The following is a 22,558-nucleotide window of genomic DNA, read 5'->3' as shown; positions in this document are numbered from 1 at the left end:
CAGTTTTTCTCTGCTCTTAAAACAAAATAGGTTCTTTTAGATGTGAAAATCATTCTAAAAGCTTCTACAACTAGTCAATGAAAAGCTTAGAGATACACAGCATAATCTTTCAAACAACACACTGCAATAGTTATCAAATCAAAAGGAAGGATAAAAGGGCAAGCGTCACAACAACTACCAAACAAGTCTGTTGACCTCATGCACACAAACCTCAAAAATGTAGCTGCCAAACTTCCCTCAGGAAAAATGCAGGAGATGTAGTTGAGACACTGTTATATCTCTTTCTCTGGAAATTATGGCTTCCCTCACCCCCCGCCCCAGCTTCTGCCTGGCTGTTCTCTCTTTCCCAGTGTGCTCTCTCAAATTGCCTTTCTCTGCAATTTACCTTTCTCCACAATTCACCTTTCTCCATCTGCCTACGAGAAGAGAGCCCAGCTGGAGGGTCTTTGCCACACCATCTAGTCAGTGGTGGAGAGGGAGGAAAGCCAGCACTGCTCCATAAGCAGCTCCAGCAACAGATGGGCAGTGGGGAGGGAGAAACAGTCCCTGCTGAATGTCTGTAGCACCAAAGATACCAAAAAAAGCATCCAGAGACAGCTCTTAAAACTGTCTGACCAACTCTCGATGGGAGTACCATAGAGTTAAGTACTATGTGTCCCCATTTGACATTTCTATTCTTCTGCTCTGAATTTTTTGGGCTTTCATTCAGCAGCTCATGAGGAGAAAAAAAAAAAAAAAGTTGGCTGCTCTTTCTTTTTAACCTCCAGTTGTGTGAACAGTGTTACACAGATAGCTACTAGCACAGGTAATGGATCTATATATCATCCCAATGGTTATTTTGTATGATACTGCCACTACTTGCAACTAAGTCTTGCTTTAAGTCCCAGACAATCCTAACACCCAAGTCAAAATTATTACCTTCCATCCAACATAGCATCTACTTCAGTTCAAGGCTGTTTCAAATTCATTTACAGAATAAAGCTTTTATCTGTTTAAAATTACACCAAAACTAGAGAATTAACTTTTTTGTGATGATACTTCAACCTCATATACCCATCTGCGCATGTATTTTTTAAGTTTTATCCAGATTTTCTGGGCTTTTCACCATTCTTTTGTGACTCCAATTTATCGTTATCTGCAAATATAACTAACGCGTTAATCTTCTGAGCTTTCAGATCAGTCATGTGATGTAAAAGCACTCAAAGTCGCTTACATTTTAGTCTACAAAAATCTACTACACTTTTGTACTAACAAGCTAGTTTGTATAAAAATCAGGGCTTTTTTTTTTTTTTAAATCAGGTTTATATCTGTGAAACTTTTCCAATCCACTACTCAATGATTAGTTTGGTTGTATCTGGTAATTTACTGTAGCTTACACACTTTTGTATTTATTGGAGACATAAAAGGAAAAAAAAAACATTTGAAATGCCAACACAAATGAAATTTAACATACAAAACTCAGAAATTTTTCATTAATGATAAAATATGTAGTTATGAAAGACTGCATGCAAGTCATTCACTCACTGAAATACTGCAGAGACTAAGGGATTTATGCAAGCTAATGATACATACAAAATGATACACCTCAGTCTAATACATCACACTACACTAGCACCTTGCAAACCAACTCTACATCTAAGCCATCTCAGTCCTCTGCTCATTCGCTCTTCATAAACTTTACCTTTTTTTCTTTAGAATATCTATCTTTGCCAAAAGACTGAAGGACTCTACATGTGTAAACCTACAGTATTAATCTAGACATTAAACACCTAATCTGACAATACTAAATGTTGAGGCCAAGAATTATTATTTACAGACTTTAAACACGATCATTTACTTAGTATGATCTTTGCAAATCCAACATACAAACAATTTGTGTTTCACATAAGTGCAAGATATGATTCAGTTACTTCTTTGCAGGCTGACCAGAATATTTTCTATTAGGTTTGCAGTGACCTTTGTTTTATATTATTTGAATATTATGGATACATTTTTTAAACTCTTATAGAAAACACAATGCAGTACTCATTAAAGCCAATGATGAAAGTTTCTTTAGAGAATATAGCATGTGGATTAATTTTATGATCAAAGCTCATTTGCTCAGTGGGTTTTTTTATTCATCAACAATTCAGATAATCAGAAATCTTTACATCTTTTAATTACACATCCCTGATAACATCAGCCTCAATTTCTGCATAGTTGTAATTTCGAATAAAACATTTATTATTTTTTTAAGCACAGTATTTGATCAGACGTTAGTGGCAACCACCATTAGTCCAAAGCTACTTGGGTGTTTCTTTCACTTTTAATAACATGAGCTAGTAAGAATTGCTATCTGTAACAAATGCTTATTCTGGTTTCACAGTATTTGTCTAAATTTTATACAGATGATTTAATGAATGTGTAAACATTTAAAAAAAATTCTTGAAACAGAGAATAACTTCTTTTTTTTAATACGTCATAGAATGTTGTTAAAATTTTAAGCCTTATGAAAGCCTAAGAGATTGTTAAAATAATTGCTATTTACCTTGGTCAAATTCTACAGTTAATAAAGTGACACAAGGTTTCACATACCTATCTCCGAAACCGCTAATTAGTGATAAAACACACAGCTGCAAAGATCTTGCACGCAGAAGTGACTTACCAGCTGGCATGCCGCTGGTCAGCTCTCTGCTAAGTCAGGACTGGGGCCGATCGCACATTTGCCATCGGCTTTAGACCACTCTGTACCGCAGTGCCTGGCTTAGCTCCAAACGCAAGGGACATGCAAAAATTTCCACATACCTTCTCATGCAATCCAGCGCCCGAATGAAGAAGTCTTTGTGAAGCTGATGCTCATCCCTCAAGATGGAGCACTGCTCCAATGTCACTGACATGGATGTCCGGTCTTTGGCACTTTTGCAACAGGTGAAACGGACTCCGTTCAGCTTGCGGCAAATCTGAAACACAGGCAAGCGTCAAAGGATTGCCCTTTCCCCCCTCCTTGTGTTCCCTGTACGCTAGGTAGACTGTGAAACTCCCACAATTTTGCGATCACAGACAATTAATACAGAGAACTACAACATTTCTCAGCAAGAAGATAGCTGTTCAAAGGTAGTAACTCAACCTGAATCATATGGCTGCTGACGTGTGTCTTTGCAGTTAAACCAGTTATTAACGCTGCCTTCGGGATTTTCATATTCTAATGATTATGCCCACGCTGGCCTGACGCAGTACCACAAAAGGTGAAAATGTGCCGAAAAGAACTGTAAATGTATCTTTGTTTATAAATTTGCAGCATTAACACTACAAAAATAGCACCAAAAGATTACAGCTACTGACCTATAGCCCATTTCCAATTTTTCCAAATGACACATTTTAAAAGCAGATCTTCAAGGTTTTCATTAGCAGGACGAGCCTACACATAATCTGCCCCCCCCGAGGAAAAAGAAGCCCTCACCGATCTTAGAAGAGAGACGCACACAATCTTGTGCTGCAGTTGCAATCAAGTCTCTCTCCTGCCCACCCCAACACCACCACCCATCCCACGTGAAGCGAGATACAGATGGTGGACCCCCCCGCCCAAGTATCTACTATTCTTAGTCCCAAGCATTTAAGCAAGTCGCTAAAACGTCTACACATACACATTACCAAATCATCGCACCTAATTTGCTGAACTTGAAATAAAAAATATTTGTGTTAGCTTAGACTATAAAAGTTGCTTCATTTTTTCCTCACTTTCTGTGACAAGCATCCTTATTCAATTAAAGCTTAATTGTCTGAACACCTATTGAATGTTGAGAAAATGAAGAAAAGCTTTGACAAGTCTTAACTCAGACTCATGAACATAGAGGACTAATGTCTCATGAGGGTATGGATTCGGACACATCTGAATTTAAATGTATTCAGTGTGTGACCCAGAAAGCTTAACACAAGGGACTGCCATGGTGTGTCTACTTTCACTGTACATTTTGTGTAAAATTATAAGGGATAAGGGAAACATGACCTATTTTGAAGGCTAATTTCTCACCTTAAGAATCAATCTGTGGTTGCACGAGCCCATTATTTTATACTTTGGGTTCAAACAATATTTTACTAGGAAAAGAAAAATTTGAAGGAGTGCTGGCGTGCCCAAGTGTAGGTCTACCTTTCCCCTGATATAATTTGTCCTAAGAAAAGGTAATTTGCTTTGCTTGCTCCTACCCTTGGACAATCATAGCTATAACAGCATCAAAAAAGGAAATAGTTATGAGAATAGGGCAAGGCAATAAATTACGGCAGTTAGGCCTCATCCTAAGGAACTTCTCAGCTTGGCTAACAAGCGTTTACTTTGGATCTTGCAGGATGAAACTGGAACGTGATCTTCATAATCTCACTTCAGCAAATAAGCACTTTTTATCAGTTAATTGCATTCTCAGAAATTCTATTAAAATCAATGGCCCAGCCAATACTTACAGATATCAAAAGTTGTATCCAGGAAATTAATTAATTGAATCTAAGTTTGAACCCAAAGAACTACAGGCTAGTAAAGGAGAACCTGTGAGTGTTTCTTCCCACTCATAATTCAAAATTTTAAAACTTAAATGTGTTTAAAAATTTGGAAAGTTGCACTGGGATTTAAATAAAGTACTATAAGACAATTTTTTTAAAGAAAGTATCAATCAGGGTTGATAACGTTGTGAAAGAAGATAACTGCTTAATTGAAGAGATTAATTCTCTTTACACAAGTCTCTTTTGGAGTTCATGAGTCATTGTGACTATTCAAAGTGAATGAGTCATAAGAAAAAAACAGGTAATTACTTTGGATGAGCGATGGCTTCTGATGTGGGGTGGGGAGACTATGTCCCAAATCTGGGCTGACAGCATACATATAAAGTGCTGGCTCGTGAGAGTCAGTTTTGAACTGAGAAGCATTCCAGGCACAAGAAGCAAATGACCATAACCAGAAGCTTATTTTGCACTGAAGTACAGTACAAATGTCTCAATCATCTTAAAATGGATTAAATAGAAAACAATCCGTTAACTTAAATAAGCAAATTAAAGCAAATTAAAAAATCATTAGATTCTGATTTAAGGAGAAATGTAGATTAACCTGACAGGCTGGCCCAGATGAATCCTCAGAATGACTCAGTTCACTAAGCAGCAGCAGTTAAACAAAGTAAAAAATTAAACTGAGCAAACCCAATGATTTGATATTCTAATAAGAGACAATACCAAATATATGGTAATAACCATCATATCAGAACACACATCTTACGATTAGTGTCCAGCCTAAATTTTATCCTCAACTTCGCTCACTTCTTCCCCAGATATATTGAAGATATAGGAGAAGAAATAGACTTAAAATTTATTAGAGCTTTAAAAAGTCTCCTTTACAAACAGAGATCTAAATGGATAGGATTGTGATTAAACTTAAAGAAGGGATGATGAAAGTATATAAAACCATGAAGACTAAGCCAAAGATAAATCAATACTCTTATTATTTCTCCTGATATAAAACAGAAGATTAAGGGTGCATCTTAGGAAATAAAAACATAGAACATTTAAATCTCTGTGCCATTATATTTAGAATAAGAAATGTTTGTGATGCCAATTTGTAAAAGTTGACTTTTAAAATGCAGAAGTAGTCTCACAGTCCCATTACAACAGGGATTACATGCAGGGGCAGATACATATGCATATCCATGTAGAATCTCATATATCTACAGCAACAACAAAGTGATATCCTTACAGCAGGGAATCATCCCTTATAACATACTATAACAGTGTGTAGATCAGTGGTTCCAGAAATACTCTTTTCAGAAGGTTACAGTACAGTAAGGTAAAGAGAAACAGAATACAGTGAAGGAAAAATCTGAAATGGTTTGTATGTCCAAAGAATGCTTTTTACCCATGAAATTATTGTCAGTGAATTCTGAATAGAAGGTAGAAGACAACTGAAGGCAGAAGACAACTTCTACCTTCTATTGTCTATAGACAACTTTCTATATCCAAAGATTAAGTAAATTCTATCATACTCTTTGTAGCTCTTTTTACACTATCCTGTACTGATTTATCTTTTGCTTCTTTAGAAAGCAATGTTTCATAGTAATTGCAGAATTGGTACTGCAAGAAAAGCTTATATTTTTACTCACAACAGATTTATACTGTAATAGCATGTGATAATATTTATTAACCACAAGGCAAAATATTATTAGCAATATAAAAAAATCACAGCAGTTTTATTAATACAAAGACATAGTTAATATTGTCTTGTTTCTGATGTTAATGAAAAGTCGTGGAAATCTTACTAAGATTTTGTATTAAATATTTACTTGCCTTGAAGGGTATACGCATTTGAAACAAGGTTTTGCTTCAATTCCAGTAGATAGCAAAGACTCGAGTCTCTGCTTGTATAAATGGGCAGAGACACCAAGGTTGCTTTTCTAAATCAAAGACAATTACCTGGTTGAATGCCACATTCCTGAAAAGCTTGAGCTCTTTATAAACATCTAAGGGTTGGTTTGTTGTTGGGTATTTTTGGTGTGTTTTTTTTTTTTTTAACACATATGTGCAAAAACCACAGAATTGGGAAACAAAAAGGAATTATGTGAATAAAGCAAAGTAAGGATTATTCATCATTTGATAAAGATTTTTCTTTGTGTTTTCCTTGTGTCTGAACATCTGCCCTGTGCATATCTAGCTTATTTTGTGTTGCTACCAGTGCCTTTAGAGTTGCTGTCATGGTGACATTGGCTAAAAAAACCCAAACATAAAATGTGATTGATTAAACATTGTACTGATACAATTAAACACTTATTTATAAAATATAAGTACCTTAATTGCAAAAAATCAGAAGTTGAATGCAGCAGTATTAAACAAAAGCCAGAGTAAGTAATCATGTCCTGTATCATATCTCAAGGCTTATGGACACTAAGCAATAAAAGGAAGATATTTTGAATAACCAAATTTTACATTATCAAAGAATGGACATGATGTAAAAAAAAAAAGTTACATACTGTAGCTGAATACTGTATTGTCTCTCTTATACGAGGTGACACATTTACAGCTATGTGTGATCATCCAAGGAATTGATTCTGCCCATACTGGGCATGAAGGGATTCCTCTGCCTAAAACCTGACTCAGACAGCTAAAAAACCCCACAATCCCCAAACAAGGAGCAAAACTCTTTTACCCTGTTGCACAAGTCACTGAGATAAATGAAAAATCCTGCATCTGGACTGCCTGGCTAGGAGAAGCTCTGCAGAAAAGGGCCTGGAGTATGTAGGGGACAACAAAGTGACCAAGACCATCTCTTATTTCTCGCTTTGAATTCTAGACAGTTTTACCAGTTAAGAAAGTGAGAAAAAGAAAATATCTGTAATTTAAGTGTAAGAAGAAGAGATATATTAACAAGTGGGATGAGAGACCATCAGAATGGAAATGTTAGAGAGCCATTTCAGCATATCTATCTACTTTAATCATTGAGTTTTCCAATCATATCCTTAAGATCCATTGCACCTGGAGTATCAGCAGGCATGTGAAAATGAGTTCATCATGCGAATGTATTTGAAACAAGAGAGCTTACCGTCGCAGCTAGCCACATGATTTCTACATTCTTTCTCTTTTTGGCCTGGATATTTTGATGGAGATTTTCTAGCAATCCCTTTAGATCATTTTGTTCTTGAAAATGTGGTAGACCTGGAAAAAAAAGGATGATAAGCTTGCTCATTATGATAAGGCTGGTGATAAGGTTGTGCTGACTAAAGAATGCCCATATTAAAGAACAGGGCTATTACACAGGATGGAAATCACCAGCTAAATATTTACAGAATAAACAAACCTTAGAAATTCTTTCTAAGCATTGGTTTGTCCTCCCTAAGATCTTCACTATGGAAAATTAAAATATCTTCAACTTTTGTCTTACAAATGAATGGTGAAAACATTCAAATCTCTGCTGTTGTTCCGTTCATCAACTATTATAGACATTCAGTGGCAATGAGTAGAGAAATAACCGAGTATATAAAAACCTGCTTTGATAGGATGATTTTTTAATTTTTAATTCAAAATATTTTGCTTTTGTTTTCAGAATGAAACATCTCATTTTTGTTTTAAAATGATGCTTTAGTTCCTAATATAACAGAAAGGTTAAACAGCACTAAATCCCTCACACCCTCAAATCTAACAAAGGATATTTCTCAGTCTGAAATTAAATGAAACCTTAATTTTGAAATGCAACATAATTTTAGGTTTACTGAAAATCCAAAATTTTACCTACTTGCCCTAGGTACAGCAGCTGTGCTGAAGTTTTATTAATTATAAATGTCTAGAGGGAATTCAAGAGTAGGCGATTTAACTTGCTCTTCTGTTTTGTGTGTGTATATATATAGGAGGGTTTTGTTCTGATATTACCTTTATCTTCATTAGTTTTGAAAATCAGCAGAAACAACCAAAATCTGGTTTTCAAAATTATTTCTTCTTATGGTAGTGAAGTAAAAAGAAATTTAGTAACAGTTTAATTTTAAATTAAAATTGAGTTAATTAAATGAATTAAAAATTTAAGTTTTAAAAATTTAATAATCGCCAAGGAAAGGCTCAGAACAGTTGAAACAAAATTAAACCAAATTGATACATTTTTTTAAACAAGAAAAAGTAGGATGTTACATGCATTGGGGAAAAATAACCAACCCAAGCCTCAAACCCCAAAATAAGATTTATATTCAATTCAAAGAGTAAAAATGAGGCAACTACTAATGCAGGTCAAAATCCATTCACCTAACCTGATCACAGCTGGAATGATCCCTCTTATCAACAGGCTTTTACCTTTTATGTGTAATGAATTCTGTAGTTTCACTTATCCATGATTCATGGTAAGATGTAATTTAAATGTACTCAGAAACACCTGTTCTAAAAATGTCTCAGTTGCCTTACTCACGCTGTGCTGCCAAAAAGAAAAAAGTGCAGAAAAAGTACACTGAAACTAGTTTTGTAACAATCTTAATGAGGATCATTTTATCTGTGTATTACAATTCCTGATCGTACAATTAGATAATGCAGAGCACATAAAAATATATCACAACCTGCTAGACTACTATACTTATCCTGCATCTGTTTCTTTAAAACACATAGCATACAATGAGTACGCTAAGAAGATGCTTCTGGATTATGAGAATGTATCACTAGGTAAACGTTTTATTGCTTCAAAGCAGTTTTCCTTTGGTTCACAGCAGAAAATGCATCATCTCAGACAGCTGACATCACCATAGGTAAAGTAAGATTCTCCTAATTTATAATATTGCCAAATGAGCTGCATCTTGACTGGACATGATCGATTGCTTAAATTCCCTGTGTCACAAAGCAGTATTAAACGGTCAAATCATTCTCATAGATTATAAGGGGGAGACGCCTGGAAGTACAAAACTGACTTATAGACTTTATGTTGAAAATGCACGTACTGCTACATGCATTATGATGCTATGGAAGAAAACCTTTATTTGCCTGCAAGATTTCTAAACCTTGCATGCATCCCTCTTCTCACACGGAACAATTCTTTGCAACACTGATGTTGCTGTGGGCATTAGGTATCGGACCAGCCACACTGAATATCACTTGTGACATACATTTCTCTGATTTTATGCTTTCAGCTATTTAAATTGAGTTCTAAGCTGTTCTTTTCAATTAATTACGAACTACTAAACAACAATCATATATTTTTGTACCCTTCCTATCACTAGCTGTTCTGTAAAAGTGGTACTATTTTGGTGCCTAAACCAGAACTACATTTGGTTGGCATTTTTGGTAGGAATCTTTCTGGGAGCACATTGTTATTTATTGTTGTCAAGAGTTTCCTATTAGGGAATTAAAGAGATTAAGAAACATGAGAATGACAGAGTGCATATTCATCTAAAAGAAGATCGAAAGTCAGTGTTTGGCATATGCAGTTACATGCAGCTGAAGACTTTTAATAACTGGGAAGAGAGAGAAAGCTAGAATATTATTGCAATGGGAATTACAGAGATGAGAGAAAAACTAATAGCAAAGGTGGCAATACCTCTATGGGAGTGGGAAATTGAATCCTTTGAAATGGAATATACGAATGAAGCAGCAGACAAGTGAGGCTGCCTAAGGATGGTGGCTGCAACAGCCTGGCCAACAGGGCTGCGAGTCCTCAAATTCTGTCTGGCTTTATGAGCACAATTTGTAACTAACAGCTTTGTGAACTGGGTCCTGCATTTATTTTGTAGCACAGATTTGGCACTACTGGAAACTATCTGGAAAGGTGTGACAAAATCGTCAAGGAGCCATCAATACTTAACAGCTCTCACTTGGCTACACCACCACGGTGGCTGCCAGCTTGGATGGAAGGTTTATCTTCCTAAGAACTTGAGCAGAGAGGTGGGGGAAGAGTCTGAACAACTTGGAGAGCTTCACTTTTTTCCAGGGCAGTGGTTTAAAAGGCACATTCCTCAAAGCCAAAAAGAGTGATTCCGTATAATTGCGGGGAGCTACTGGGAAGGATGATGGGACCAGAAGGTACTTTGTGTTCCGTAAAAGTTTGGACAAAGAACACACTTAGATCTTAGACATAGAGAAAAAGCAAGAAGGTAATAATAACCAGAAAAGACATGATGAATTAGACAAGTGTAGTTCTCAAAAGCCTGCACAGTCTGGCAGAAGTCCAGGAAAAGTGTGTGGCTCAGTAACGATCCTTCTGCAGGAAGTCAGTACAAGGTTAGTTTCTGTTAATGAAAAGCAGCCAATACTACCTGCATGAAAATTTTTGCTTTTATATAATGTCCTGGTTTCAGCTGGGATAGAGTTAATTTTCTTCATAGAAGCTATTGTGAGGCTGTGTTTTGGATTTGGGATGAGAAAATGTTGATAACGTACTGATGTTGTCAGTTGTTGCTAAGAGGTTGGCAGTTGTGGCTAAGCAGTCAAGGCCTGTCCGGCTTTTCATGCTGGCCGGCCAGCGAGCAGGCTGGGGGTACACAGGGAGCTGGGAGGGGACATGGCCAGGACAGCTGACCCCAGCTGGCCAAAAGAGTATTCCATACCATACGACATCATGCTCAGTATTTAAAGCTGGGGCAAAGAAGAAGGAAGGGGTGGAGGGACGTTCGGAGTGATGGCGTCTGTCTTCCCAAGAAACCGTTAAGCGTGATGCAGCCTTGCTTCCCCGGGGATGGCTGAACACCTGCCTGCCCATGGGAAGTGATGAATGAATTCCCTGTTTAGCTCTGCTTGCATGCGTGGCTTTTGCTTTACCTCTTAAACTGCCTTTATCTCAAACCATCAGTTTCCCCACTTTTACTCTTCTGATTCTCTCCCCCATCGCACTGTGGGGGAGTGAGCGAGCGGCTGCGGGGGGCTCAGCTGCCGCCTGGGGCTAAACCACGACATATAGTAAGATCCATTTATGAGGCAGCAGATCTACCTTAGACCTAATCCCAAATGAGGTTAGTTTTTCAGGATGCTTTCTTGGCAGGATTCCCCTAAATTAATTACTAACTTCTTGTATGATTTTCTCTGTAGAAATCCTAGAAATCCTAGAGATGTGGGTGGATGGATGAGCATACTGCCCGTCCTTTAGGAACAGAGCTTTCACTTCTGTCAAAATTATTACCAAATGAAAATCATCCTCATCTAGAAAATAAGCATGTATATACAGTGACACATTAGACATAACTACAAGTACATACATGTAATGGATAATTTGCAAAAGTAATCAGCACAAAGTGTACTGTAAGGGAACAGAGGCTTTGCACGGGATTTTAACCGTCAGTATTCACCATGAGGAGTTACACGTAAGTCCTGTAGGATGATAGATGTTTAGATTCAAAAGATTCGTCCCCCCCACCAGGGGAAGGAGCAGAGATCTAAATCCAAGCTATTTAAAATCAGGCTGTAAGATCTGCAACATTTGGGAATATAGTTTAGGCATTAAGACAACAGGATTAGATTGATACAAATGGTCTTTTCAGTGTTTGCTTTCAACAATCAAAGTAATGTTTATGAAACCAAATTTCTATAAAATTGGTATATAAGGCCTATTCTAATGGAATCATGCTATTAATATCACTGACAGTATGATGTGGCTCATTGCTTGTATTTGCACCTGCAGATTTCTCAGTGGTTTGCCTTACCTTAATACATACTTAAAATAGTAATGGAGGGAATGACTGAAACTGATGAAAATTCTCACTGAGTATTTCTGTACAAATATAGTAGGTACAGACTGTCCTCTACTTGAAATACTAAAAAGCATATTACCTTAATAATCTAAAAGACTGTTTAGTTCATCATTATTCTGTTTCACTCTCTCTGTAGTTTCTGCTATGCCTTGGGCCTGCAATCACTACTGATTTCAGCAGGGCTGTGTACAGGCACGAAGTGTTTAACTTTATGGAACAAGTTATGGGATTGAGGCCTACATCTAAAAACTGCACACTAATACTGTGCTAATATTACTATCTTATAATCTTTCACCTATCAAACATTTTCGAAGCCATTTGGATATTGCGTTATTTTGTACTCACAATCAGGAGGCATTTTTTCCGTAAACAGCTTGTAATATTCTTTTAGAAGTTCTAAGTTTTCCTGGTTAATGTTTTCCTGCAAAGTGGTATCTCCAAACCTGTAAAAAGGGACAGCAAAATGATGAAAAAAACCCCACAACCCAGAACCAAAACAAAGCTAAATTATCCTTCAGAATGATTTCTTTGCATTAAGAAATAACTAGTTTTTTTTTCCCCTAGTGTTGAATGCATTAGATTTTGTCAAATGTACAGTTGCTAATCTCTCACATGCTTTGGAACTAATATTTGGGAATGAGGTCATTGCTTATGGATAATTCTTCCAAAAATTTATGGACAAAGTAATCCGTTTACAGACAGACATTCAATAAAGCACATATTCTTCTTCCCTTCACAAATCCTGCATAAATGCAAGGGCTCTTTGTAGGAATTTCAAATGGCACCACAGGCAGAGAACACAAACTCCTACATCCTTTACTGCTGCTGTTGTTTATGTATATTAATTTCTACCAGAGCTGGGAAATATTGAAGCCACACAAGATGGAAGCGATGCAAGTGTCAAGTGTAAAACCTTCTTAAGATCTAATTTCTCCTCTAGTCTGAGAATATTTGCTATAAATAGTCGAATTGATTACTAGATTACTACTCTGGTCCCTTTCTGCCCTACGCTGCTCCTGAGCTGTTAGTTGTCTTTGTTTCTTGTATCTGAAACTAATGAGAGAACCATTTCTCTGCTGTTGATCAGTGATTTCACCAGTAAGCTTTGGAGAGTTGCAACCCGCAGGCTAGCTGACTTCAGCTGCCGGCATTTAAGCTTGCTGCAGCACACAGACGTCAGCGGTTGCTCCACAGGGCTGCAGCTGGCCCAGGAGTATGTTACGGGGTTTCTTGCAGCAGTTAAGTCTGCTGGGAACACATCACCAAAATCCTCATTATCCTGCACAGAAAACCCAGACAACATCAGGATGTCATTACGCTTATCCATGAACTGACTACAGCTATACGGGCAAATATCTTTCTCCCTGAGACGAAAATCTCTATAACAGCCAAGCTTCACATAGGCTAAAAAACCCCAAACCAAACTTCTCTCCTCTACTATAAGATATGAATGAATGTAAAGACAGGAATGTCCCTTAGGCATTTTGGGCCAACTTTTTGCAACTCATCTTTAGAATAGCCTTGAAATGAAGAAAAGGAAGACAGAAAAGGAAATGGAGGAGTACAGAGAAAGGCATGGACAGGTAAAGTGAGAAATTCAGGTAGACAAAAGGGGACACAAATCAGAAGATACTAAATATACTGCTACATCAATGCAGAAGGGAATCAAATATTTGAATGGGCCAAAGAAGGAAAAGACTTGGCTACTTCCTCAGTAGCTACTGCTGCACTGTCACATGGAAGTATTTCTTTTAAACCAAATATATTATCAATTGTGCTTTACTTAAAGAAGAGATGTTTGCATCTAATAAAGAAACATTTTCTGGAAATTTATCACAAAACTTTATTTCTATTCTCATATTCATTTTCCTACAAAAAAATACTTTTTACCAAAAATCATGTGCAGTGTTTCCAATCTCACAGACAAATGTGCAGCTTTAGGAGTTAAGGAATATCTGGAATTAAATCTAATGTTTACACCTTTAAGTGCATGTGCACAAGCTGTTTCTGCATGGAATAATCTTGATAGATATTAATATAGATATACTTATATTAATTTTTCATTCATGGCTGGCTTTGTGTACAATGTAAAATCACCACCATGAACAATGCTACCATTCTTCCTGCCACTCCACTTGCAAGCCAGAAATCTTTTCACATCGACTCCTCTACAAGTCCCCATCTATCCAGGCTATTTCTAAATCTCATCAAATCTTTCATCAGGACACTTGTAACATATAGTCCTTATGCCTATGCCACCCATGTAAGCTCTCACAAACTTGCTTCTTGGTTACTGCATACTCCTTTTCTCTGATTTTGGAAAAATGTGACATGTCCAGTCATAATTGTCATGACTGATTTGGTTCATTTTGTATGCTATCTCTTTGGCCATGTCACTCCTCTCATAGCATCACTTTTCCCTTCTTTATGGCATCAAGAATAAGCTATTTTTGTTTTCAAGAATGTTTGAAGTTCTCTAACCAACTACTCAATTCTTTCACTAGTGAAGTGACAGTTTTTACTGTCTTCTGATTCTGCCTATGTTTCCCATTTCAATTTGCTACTTTAATTTTCTTACATATCACCATTCAACTCTGATAATTCTCCCATAAATATCCACAAAGCTACCTGATGGCACTCCTTAGAAGACTCTCGTTACTCTGCTGTCTACAAAGAACAGGATGTGAAACTCCTGTTGTGCTTGACTTCTTGCCTATCATCCACGTTAACCTTTTTTACTGTCTACCTCTATTTCCCCAGCTACACTTTTGCTTTTGAGTTTGTAGTGACCGCAGTGTAAAGATACGTACTATGTCCCTTGGATGCTCTGTTAATAAAACCAGTAAAAAAAAAAAAAAAGTAGCTGTCTCATTGTTGATGATGCAGTTTTAGCATTGCACAAACTGTTAAACTTAATTTAACATCACCGACAGATACCCTTCTCTTGGAAGAGAAAATTAATAGGTTGGTGAAACTTTGACTATTATTGTACTAATTAATTGGTTTCCAGCAATCTTTTCAGAGGAATAATATTTAACAGATGAGCACTTTAGCATCAGTCTTCATGTTTCTACAAACATACTACTAATGCATTCCCTATTGTTAACTACTACTCCTCGACTCTGGAAAAAAGCCCTTATAAAGCTGAGAAAAATTATCTCTTTCTAGCTTATGACTTGTCCAGCATGTTCAACCCCACCTTTAACATGGTAATTGCACATTTTCAAACTCATGTTTGAGAAGGCCAAAGTACTGTATACAAACTTCTACATCCATGAAATAGAAATCCATTTCATATCTGTATCCAAAGGAAACTTGGTGTTGATTGTGTGAAATAAAGTCCTGCATACAGTCATATCTTCCCTTGGACTTTTTATTTACTTTGCATTGCTTCATAGCTTGTGCCTATTCCCTTTAATATTTTTTAAAATACTCACCAAGTCCAAGAGATGGTCCAATAGCAAGTAAAAAAAAAAGATTTATTTTTAATCCTGAGAGATACCCTGTACTAGCACAGCGTACTTGGACAGAAAATGAAACACAATTTTTTCTTACCTCTCTGCAAGTGTTTGCTGTTCATTGATTCCAACATTAAAGAGTACTGGATACATGCGAAGTAGCTTTCCTTCTTTAATCTCTTGTGGCAGCAACTCAAACATCTTTGCTGGAAGCTGGACCTCTATAACATAATGTTCACTACAAAAAATAAAAAGAAGAATAAGGATAAGAATATTGATTAGTTTGTTTGAAATTATAACCGTCCTATATTATAGAGAACACGTAGACTTGTAAACCAGTTCCCCCCTTTTCCCCTTAATTGTATTCAACCATAAAATATGACAATTCAGATAGCTTGTTTTAAGAGCATAACCAAGCTATACGGAAAAAGGCAGGTGTATATAATTGTACACTCTTGATACTGACTTCTTTACTGAAGTGAAAACAGGACTAAAGATGAAGGCAATAAGAAAAGTCTTCTGCTACCGAAAGATCAATGAGAACACCTCAACTCTTAAAATGCATCTTGCTGAGTTACAAAAACAACTTCGTTTCAGAAGTCACAACTTGATCCTGTATACACTCTAATTCTAATATGAGCAAAAAACCTTTCACAAGAACCCAAAGCAAAATTACCATTTTCTTCAGTGGCTGGATTTTATCCCTGGGGATAGAAAGCATCACCAATAACAAAATTGACTCTATGAAGATAATAATCGAAGGTTCATTACAGAAACATGAATCCTATTTTAGGAGAAAGGATATGATATATATCAGTTCTGCTTTTATGTTTGTGTTTGGTCTGACTTCATGAAAAACATGTTACTTTGGCTGGCAGTCCAAATTCTGATCATGTGGAACCCTCGAGTTGAATTTCACCCATCTCTGAGGATTGATGCCTGACCCCATAACAGACACAACAGCATGCTGTTAACTTAGTTTTTATTAGCTTTCTTTCCGTTATTAGAGAAATCAGTCTAATACAAAAAGAACAGACTAGAAGCAAACCCATTTTTCTCCAGGATTTGGCATTTTAATCAGAGGGCCAACTGATAAGAAAGACTGAAATTTTCTCCCCTGCAGAGCACATTTTATATACAACCACCAAGGAAGAGTATTACAGCAATAGGAGGGAAGGAGGATCTGTATCCTACCTACAGAAGCCAGGCCTAGGAAGTCACACAATTTTGGCGTGCAAACTTAGGTGGAAAACTGTTTGCATCTATTAAAATAACCTATCACGAAGTCCCTCCAACCCTTACTTTAATCAGTGATGTGCTTGCTAAAGAATTAAAATACAGCCTGAATTACCCACATGTAGAATTGGGGAGAGGAAAGGCAGAAAACCTTGAAGAAAAAGGGCAGTTTCTGCGGTAGCTCTGGCACCTTTGGCAAGTTGGAAGGATGAGTGGCACTATCTCAGGGCAGGTGTTTGGATAAACAGCTTCAGCTTAGAATAGCTCGTGGTCGTGTTTGAACGTCTATCCTGCCCATATATCTGAAGAACAAAATAAAACGGATCCAGTACAGACCTGTGACTGAATTGTAATTACCTTCATCTAGGGCCACAGCATATGCTTTGGTACCGGCTAGAACTAGTATGTAATCTTTGAGCGAATGCCAGATGCTCCTTACTGAGAGGGGTCACCAGTTTTGAATAGAGGATACCTGTCTCGAGGGGGGAGGAGAAAAAAAAAGAAATAGTTTTACTCCCCAGATAAGTCTATTTGGCTTGTGTTTTGTTTGATTAATTCACCCATGTGAAGGAAAGAGAGAGTTGGCAAGGATGACAGTGAAGAACTCCGTACAAATCATCTTTACATAGCAGCTTTCACCCTCAGCCTGCATGTGTGTGCTCCTAGCTGCTGTCAGGTGCTACCAGAGCATTCTTCTGTGATGGAGTCCTTTCATGAGGTTGAGAAGAAATGTTGGTTTAGTCTAACTCAAAGGGCATATGCTACTGAGCTAAAATGCCACCAAATCACGGCATCACTACATTTCACAGACCGCAATCACTACAGATCTTTCCGTGTGTGAAAGAACACTGAGAAATGCTAACTTTTAGGAGTGATAAATTAACATCAGTAGCATTTGAGAGTTTCCCCTTGTCCACTTTTTTTTTCTTTTACAAAACGTTTTTTTGAAGTCTCAGAGATAATCCTTGGTAAATTTTCAAAATCTGTAACCAATTACACAACCCATTTCTGATCACGTAAGGAAAAGGCTATCAAGCTGTGACAGAGAGCTGTCTAGAAAGCCCAAGAATGGTACGGAAGTCAGGTGGGGGAAAAAAAAAAAGAAAAATAATTCAAAGTACTGGAATCTGGAGGACTTGTTTGACATTAATTTACCAAAAATCTTACAGGTTGTATGCTTCTACTTAAACAAGAAACAGTAATAGAGCAGTAAATGTTATTGCCATGTGGTTTCTCTCTTTAATGGCTAGACTCAGTGAAGAGATACCAGGTGATTTTGGCATGAGATGGATAAGGCAGCTACTACATTTTCCAATGAGAAGGAAAAATCAGTACATAATTTTTAACATTTAATGATCTTTCAGGAAAACAAAGTGGAGAAATCCAGCATTTTTAAAAGAGTAAGTAATAAATCATTTTCTCTTTCAGAACGAATTGATTAAATGTAGGTATTAAATATTTAAATATCTATTATTTCACTAAAACAGGACTGCTTAAGAATATCCCTTTCTTTGACTTTATTTGCCTTCTTCAATAATATTTGTTATCATCACATACGATGACAGACAAACACTTGCAGTCCTGTTAGAAGGCTTCTGAAAATTAGCCCCATCCAGCTGTGGGCCCTGGACCCTGCAGCTACTTGCAGCTGGCTGAAATCACACGCTCTTAGTTCATTGCAAAAACACAAAACAAGTCATTTACATGCACCTTTGCTTCGCTTTGTAGCAGGAAGAAAATGCACACATGGTCAGTCACTGCATCTCAGCCGGGAGGTGCTTCAGCCAGCTCTTCTTTCAGCTAAGTGACAACTTTTTAGATCACTTCAATGTGGCTGCAAGTGCTAGTCTGATCGTGAGCTTCGTTGAAAACATGGTATCAAACCCTGTGATGCCTTGCAGTTTCACATGCACAATCAAAAACATTCTATCAAAGAACTTTATAAAAGTGAGCATTAACTACTTTCGCCTATAAGAAAAGATCCTGAGTGCCTGAACAGAGCTTTGCTTCACCTGGATGGTCAGAGTCAGCCACCCACATCAGCAGGTTGGCGCAACGCTCGTCAATGCCACGCTCTGTGGATTGATTTGATTGTGCACACTGAATCTCAGTCTTAAGCACTTCCCTAAAAAAACAATTACAAGTGAATACTCTGACTCGCAAGATAAGAATGTGTAGCTTAATTTTCTGTCCTGCATTTCTACAGTCTTTTAGTCTCATTTTATCGAGCCACATCATAAAGCAACCAATATGATCTAAAAATTGTGGGGTTTTTAAACATTAATTAGAAAATAACTATGTTTTCCACTGCCTTCTCTTTTTATGGTTGACTTCCAACACTGTCTGATAGGAGCTGTCTCATCACAGCTCTTATAGGAATGGGGGTCCTCCACATAAGCCTTGAAGATTTTTTTTTTTTTTTGTCTGATACCGATTCCATCCAGTGAATACCTGCCAGTAAGTACAGTACAGCAATCACAGGCAGTAACTCTTCCTAAAGACTAACTACTCCATCAATCCAGAATACCCGAGACAGCTTAAAGCTTGAGACTTTCAAACCTAGGACCTCCTAGCGTGACAGTTCAGTGTACCACAGTAACGGCAACAAGCCAGTAAATGTAGCTGCTGGATTTTTCAAGATTTTTGACTGCTGTGATTTACAAAGGATGTATTTCTTCCGTTTTATCTACACACCATAATTATTCTTAATTATTCCTGATGTGTTGCCTATCATACTCCAGCCTTCCTGATATTTATTTCAATCCTTTCTCGGAAGGCCCATAGGATAAGAGTGAATCATCCCGAATAATTAAGTAAATCAGAGGTGAAAGCTCCCTTCAGAGGAAACCTATCTTTTCTAAAAGTTGCTGCTTTCAGCTGGATTTAATTTACAGTCATCTTAAGAATAATGATACTATTACGGAAGTGATTTCTGCAAAAGTAAAAACATTTGAAGCTTCAGACCAGAATAATAATAAAGATGGAAAACCCATTCCTCCTGTGTAACAATCTTGTTAACCCTCTGATAGCCACAATTAATGAAGTATTTCAGTTTATGTCCTGATATTCAGCAGTGCTTATGTGAGACGCATAGTTTATTAGTGGCTTTATGCAAGGATTTCTGAGGGTCAGTATGCCCTGAGTGATCTTCAGCACCTAAGATAGGCTTCATTTTTCAAAAGTGACCACTAAGTTTTGGCATCTGAGTTTTTCAGTTTCCATCTTAAGACAATCAAGGCCTAACTCCTGGAAATGCAATTTCATTTGTCACTCTGAAATACAAGTTCTGGACACCTCAAAACCAAGGTTTCTTCAGTCAGAGGCCACTTTTGTAAATATTGACCTTGTCACTTCTCTTGATTCAGTATCTATATACGAAAATTGCAACAGTAACTCTGCACAACCCAGACACTATTTTGATTAATTTGTATTAATAATCGGAACTTTTAGCTTTTCGTCACGAAAATAACCCAGAGCCCACATTACTACTAGCTTTACAAATCCCTACTACCTCATGACATCTCCATTCACCTCATGAAAAGTAAAATTACTGCACTTCCCACGTAAGAGTATTCAGCAACAAGAAAACCATTATCTGTGTTTTCATGTGCTACAGATTAAAACAACATGCCATGGGCTCCAGGAAAGACAGTTCTTACCGCCTTCCAGTTATAATAGGCAAAAAATCTTCTGATTTGGCTTCAATGACTTTAAACATTACTTTCTGCAAATCTGAAATTCCCACAGCCATGTCTTCTAGCATCCCGGCTTCTTCACCTATATGGAAAGATTACAGAGGTTGTTAACAGAGTAGACAGATCAGTCACTGAATAGGTTGTAGTAAAGCAATATGGGGATTATATTTCTCAGTCTGTGCATCTAAAAAAAATCACAGCCCTAAATCCACATTAAAGTAACCTACATAAAAGCAGACTGATTTTTAGAACTGCTGACAACTCTCTGTGGCCTAAATGATAACTATGAGTATTAAGCACCTCTGAAAATCAGCCTGCTCTATATGTGCATAGAATAACCTCAGAAAAGCCATTTTTGCCTATTTTGAAAGTGTTTTTAAAGTCTGTCCTGCTGATGGAGGACAAAGGTTTTGAGAATAACAACGAATATCAGTGAAAAGGGAGCCTGACAGCAACCTCCAAGTGAGGAACTGCAATTGCCTGTGCATTAAAGAGCTACACAAATCCTCTGCTTTGGTCAAAATCTCTAATTTGGGGAAGGATTCCAATACATCTAGCTCAAAGTTTTTTGAAACATAAGGCAGTTTCTCCCTCCAAATGTCCTTTTTAATACCTATCAAATGATGGCCTCTGTAACAAGCTAGCAATTAAACAGTTTTCAAGCTATCTTAACATCATGAATACTGGCATGGTCAGGGCAGAGGCTGATAGAGTCAGTAACTGTTTAAATCTGTTGCTTGGATTTAGCTTTATAAACCTGATATTTTTGGTCAGGTCAAATGCCTATACAAATGGAGACAGTTTTTATTAAACCCAGAAGTTCCACTAGCTATACTGAGGAAGGAGTCTCCTGTATTTAAAGACAATGTAGGTCAGCACTCTGCATGGAATAATTAGCAACTAATGATCTCAGAAGAATTGAGAATAAAATAAATGAGTAATTTTTGATGCAGAATTGACAACACAGTATCAATTACTTCAACCATGCTATTATATGGAAGCCTGCTGTCTCCCAAGTATAGTATTTGTTGATTCAATAAGCCAAATTACTGAAAGCAGAACAGAGGTTAAAATAAGAACCTCGTTGGTAAACTTCTGGTCTGGATGCATAAGGAACTCTGTCCAAGAACAATACTTACTATACGTACTAAGGAGTCCTTCATATTGCACAAGCAATCCAACAGTATGAAGCTGTTGTAAAAATCCTTGATCATGTAAACCTGTGTGCAATTTGATTATAAACCCACAGACCAATCCAGCGAGCTATAAAGACAATGAAAAAATGTGAAATTAACAGATGTACTGTTATAACATAGTTAAAATGAAGCTTGCTATCATTATACACAACAGAATTAATATTTAGATATTTGACAAAACAGCATAGATATAACTACATACGTAATTTAATATTAATATATTATTGAGGCATTTTTTGGTGTAAAAAGCAGTTAAGTATTCCCTTATTTTACATTAGATAAGCTTCATTTGTTTTGTGGGGTTGTGTGTTGGGTACACTGACATAAGTGAGACTAGAACCTCCACTGGCAGGTTATGAACACATAAATCTGTGAATTATGATGGATTTGGAAGCAATGAGGCACCTAATGTAACAGGATCTCCTCGGCAGTTGCACCCTAACTCCTTAATTCTTAGAATTAAGAATTCTTAATTCTTAGAAAACTCCTTAACATGTTAGAAAAAAATATGTAACTTAAGGGAGAAATTAGATGAATCATTTAGAGGAAAATCTATCCGGAAACCATGATCTACAGGAGAAAATCAAAAGAACTTATTCAATATCTTTATAGATGATCTGGATGAGGGAATCGAGTGCTCCCTCAGTAAGTTTGCAGATGACACCGAGTTGGGTGGGAGTGTTGATCTGCTGGAGGGTAGGAGGGCTCTGCAGAGGGATCGGGACAGGCTGGATCGATGGGCAGAGGTCAACTGTATGAGGTTTAATACGGCCAAGTGCAGGGTCCCGCTCTTGGGTCACAACAACCCCATGCAACTCTAC

The 22,558-nt window shown here is 37.1% G+C and overlaps 1 protein-coding gene across 1 annotated transcript; it reads right to left on the bottom strand.

The window, feature by feature from the left end:
* Positions 1-2,714: 2,714 nt before the first annotated feature.
* On the bottom strand, positions 2,715-21,818 carry LOC104624350 (type II inositol 3,4-bisphosphate 4-phosphatase-like). The gene is made up of 6 exons (XM_010291693.1): positions 21,681-21,818; positions 20,506-20,623; positions 15,708-15,848; positions 12,498-12,595; positions 7,547-7,659; positions 2,715-2,939 (listed from the first exon to the last, which is right to left on the bottom strand). The coding sequence occupies exons 2-6, from the start codon at positions 20,607-20,609 to the stop codon at positions 2,715-2,717; spliced, it is 681 nt and encodes a 226-aa protein (XP_010289995.1). The 5' UTR covers positions 20,610-20,623; positions 21,681-21,818.
* Between the last annotated feature and the right edge of the window lie 740 nt (positions 21,819-22,558).

This window comes from Phaethon lepturus, unplaced genomic scaffold, assembly GCF_000687285.1.
Source record: "Phaethon lepturus isolate BGI_N335 unplaced genomic scaffold, ASM68728v1 scaffold9277, whole genome shotgun sequence".
Classification (NCBI taxonomy): Eukaryota; Metazoa; Chordata; class Aves; order Phaethontiformes; family Phaethontidae; genus Phaethon; species Phaethon lepturus.
Note: the sequence above shows the minus strand (reverse complement) of the source record. Positions and strands in the feature narration are given on the sequence as shown.

Coding starts and splice junctions, on each gene's coding strand:
- LOC104624350 (XM_010291693.1), bottom strand. CDS start 20,609: ATGCTAGAAGACATGGCTGTGGGAATTTCAGATTTGCAGAAAGTAATG. Junction 15,849..20,505: donor CCTATTATAACTGGAAGGCG/GTAAGAACTGTC, acceptor TATTTTTTGTAG/TGAACATTATGTTATAGAGG. Junction 7,660..12,497: donor GGAAAAAATGCCTCCTGATT/GTGAGTACAAAA, acceptor TTTTTTTTCCAG/GTCTACCACATTTTCAAGAA.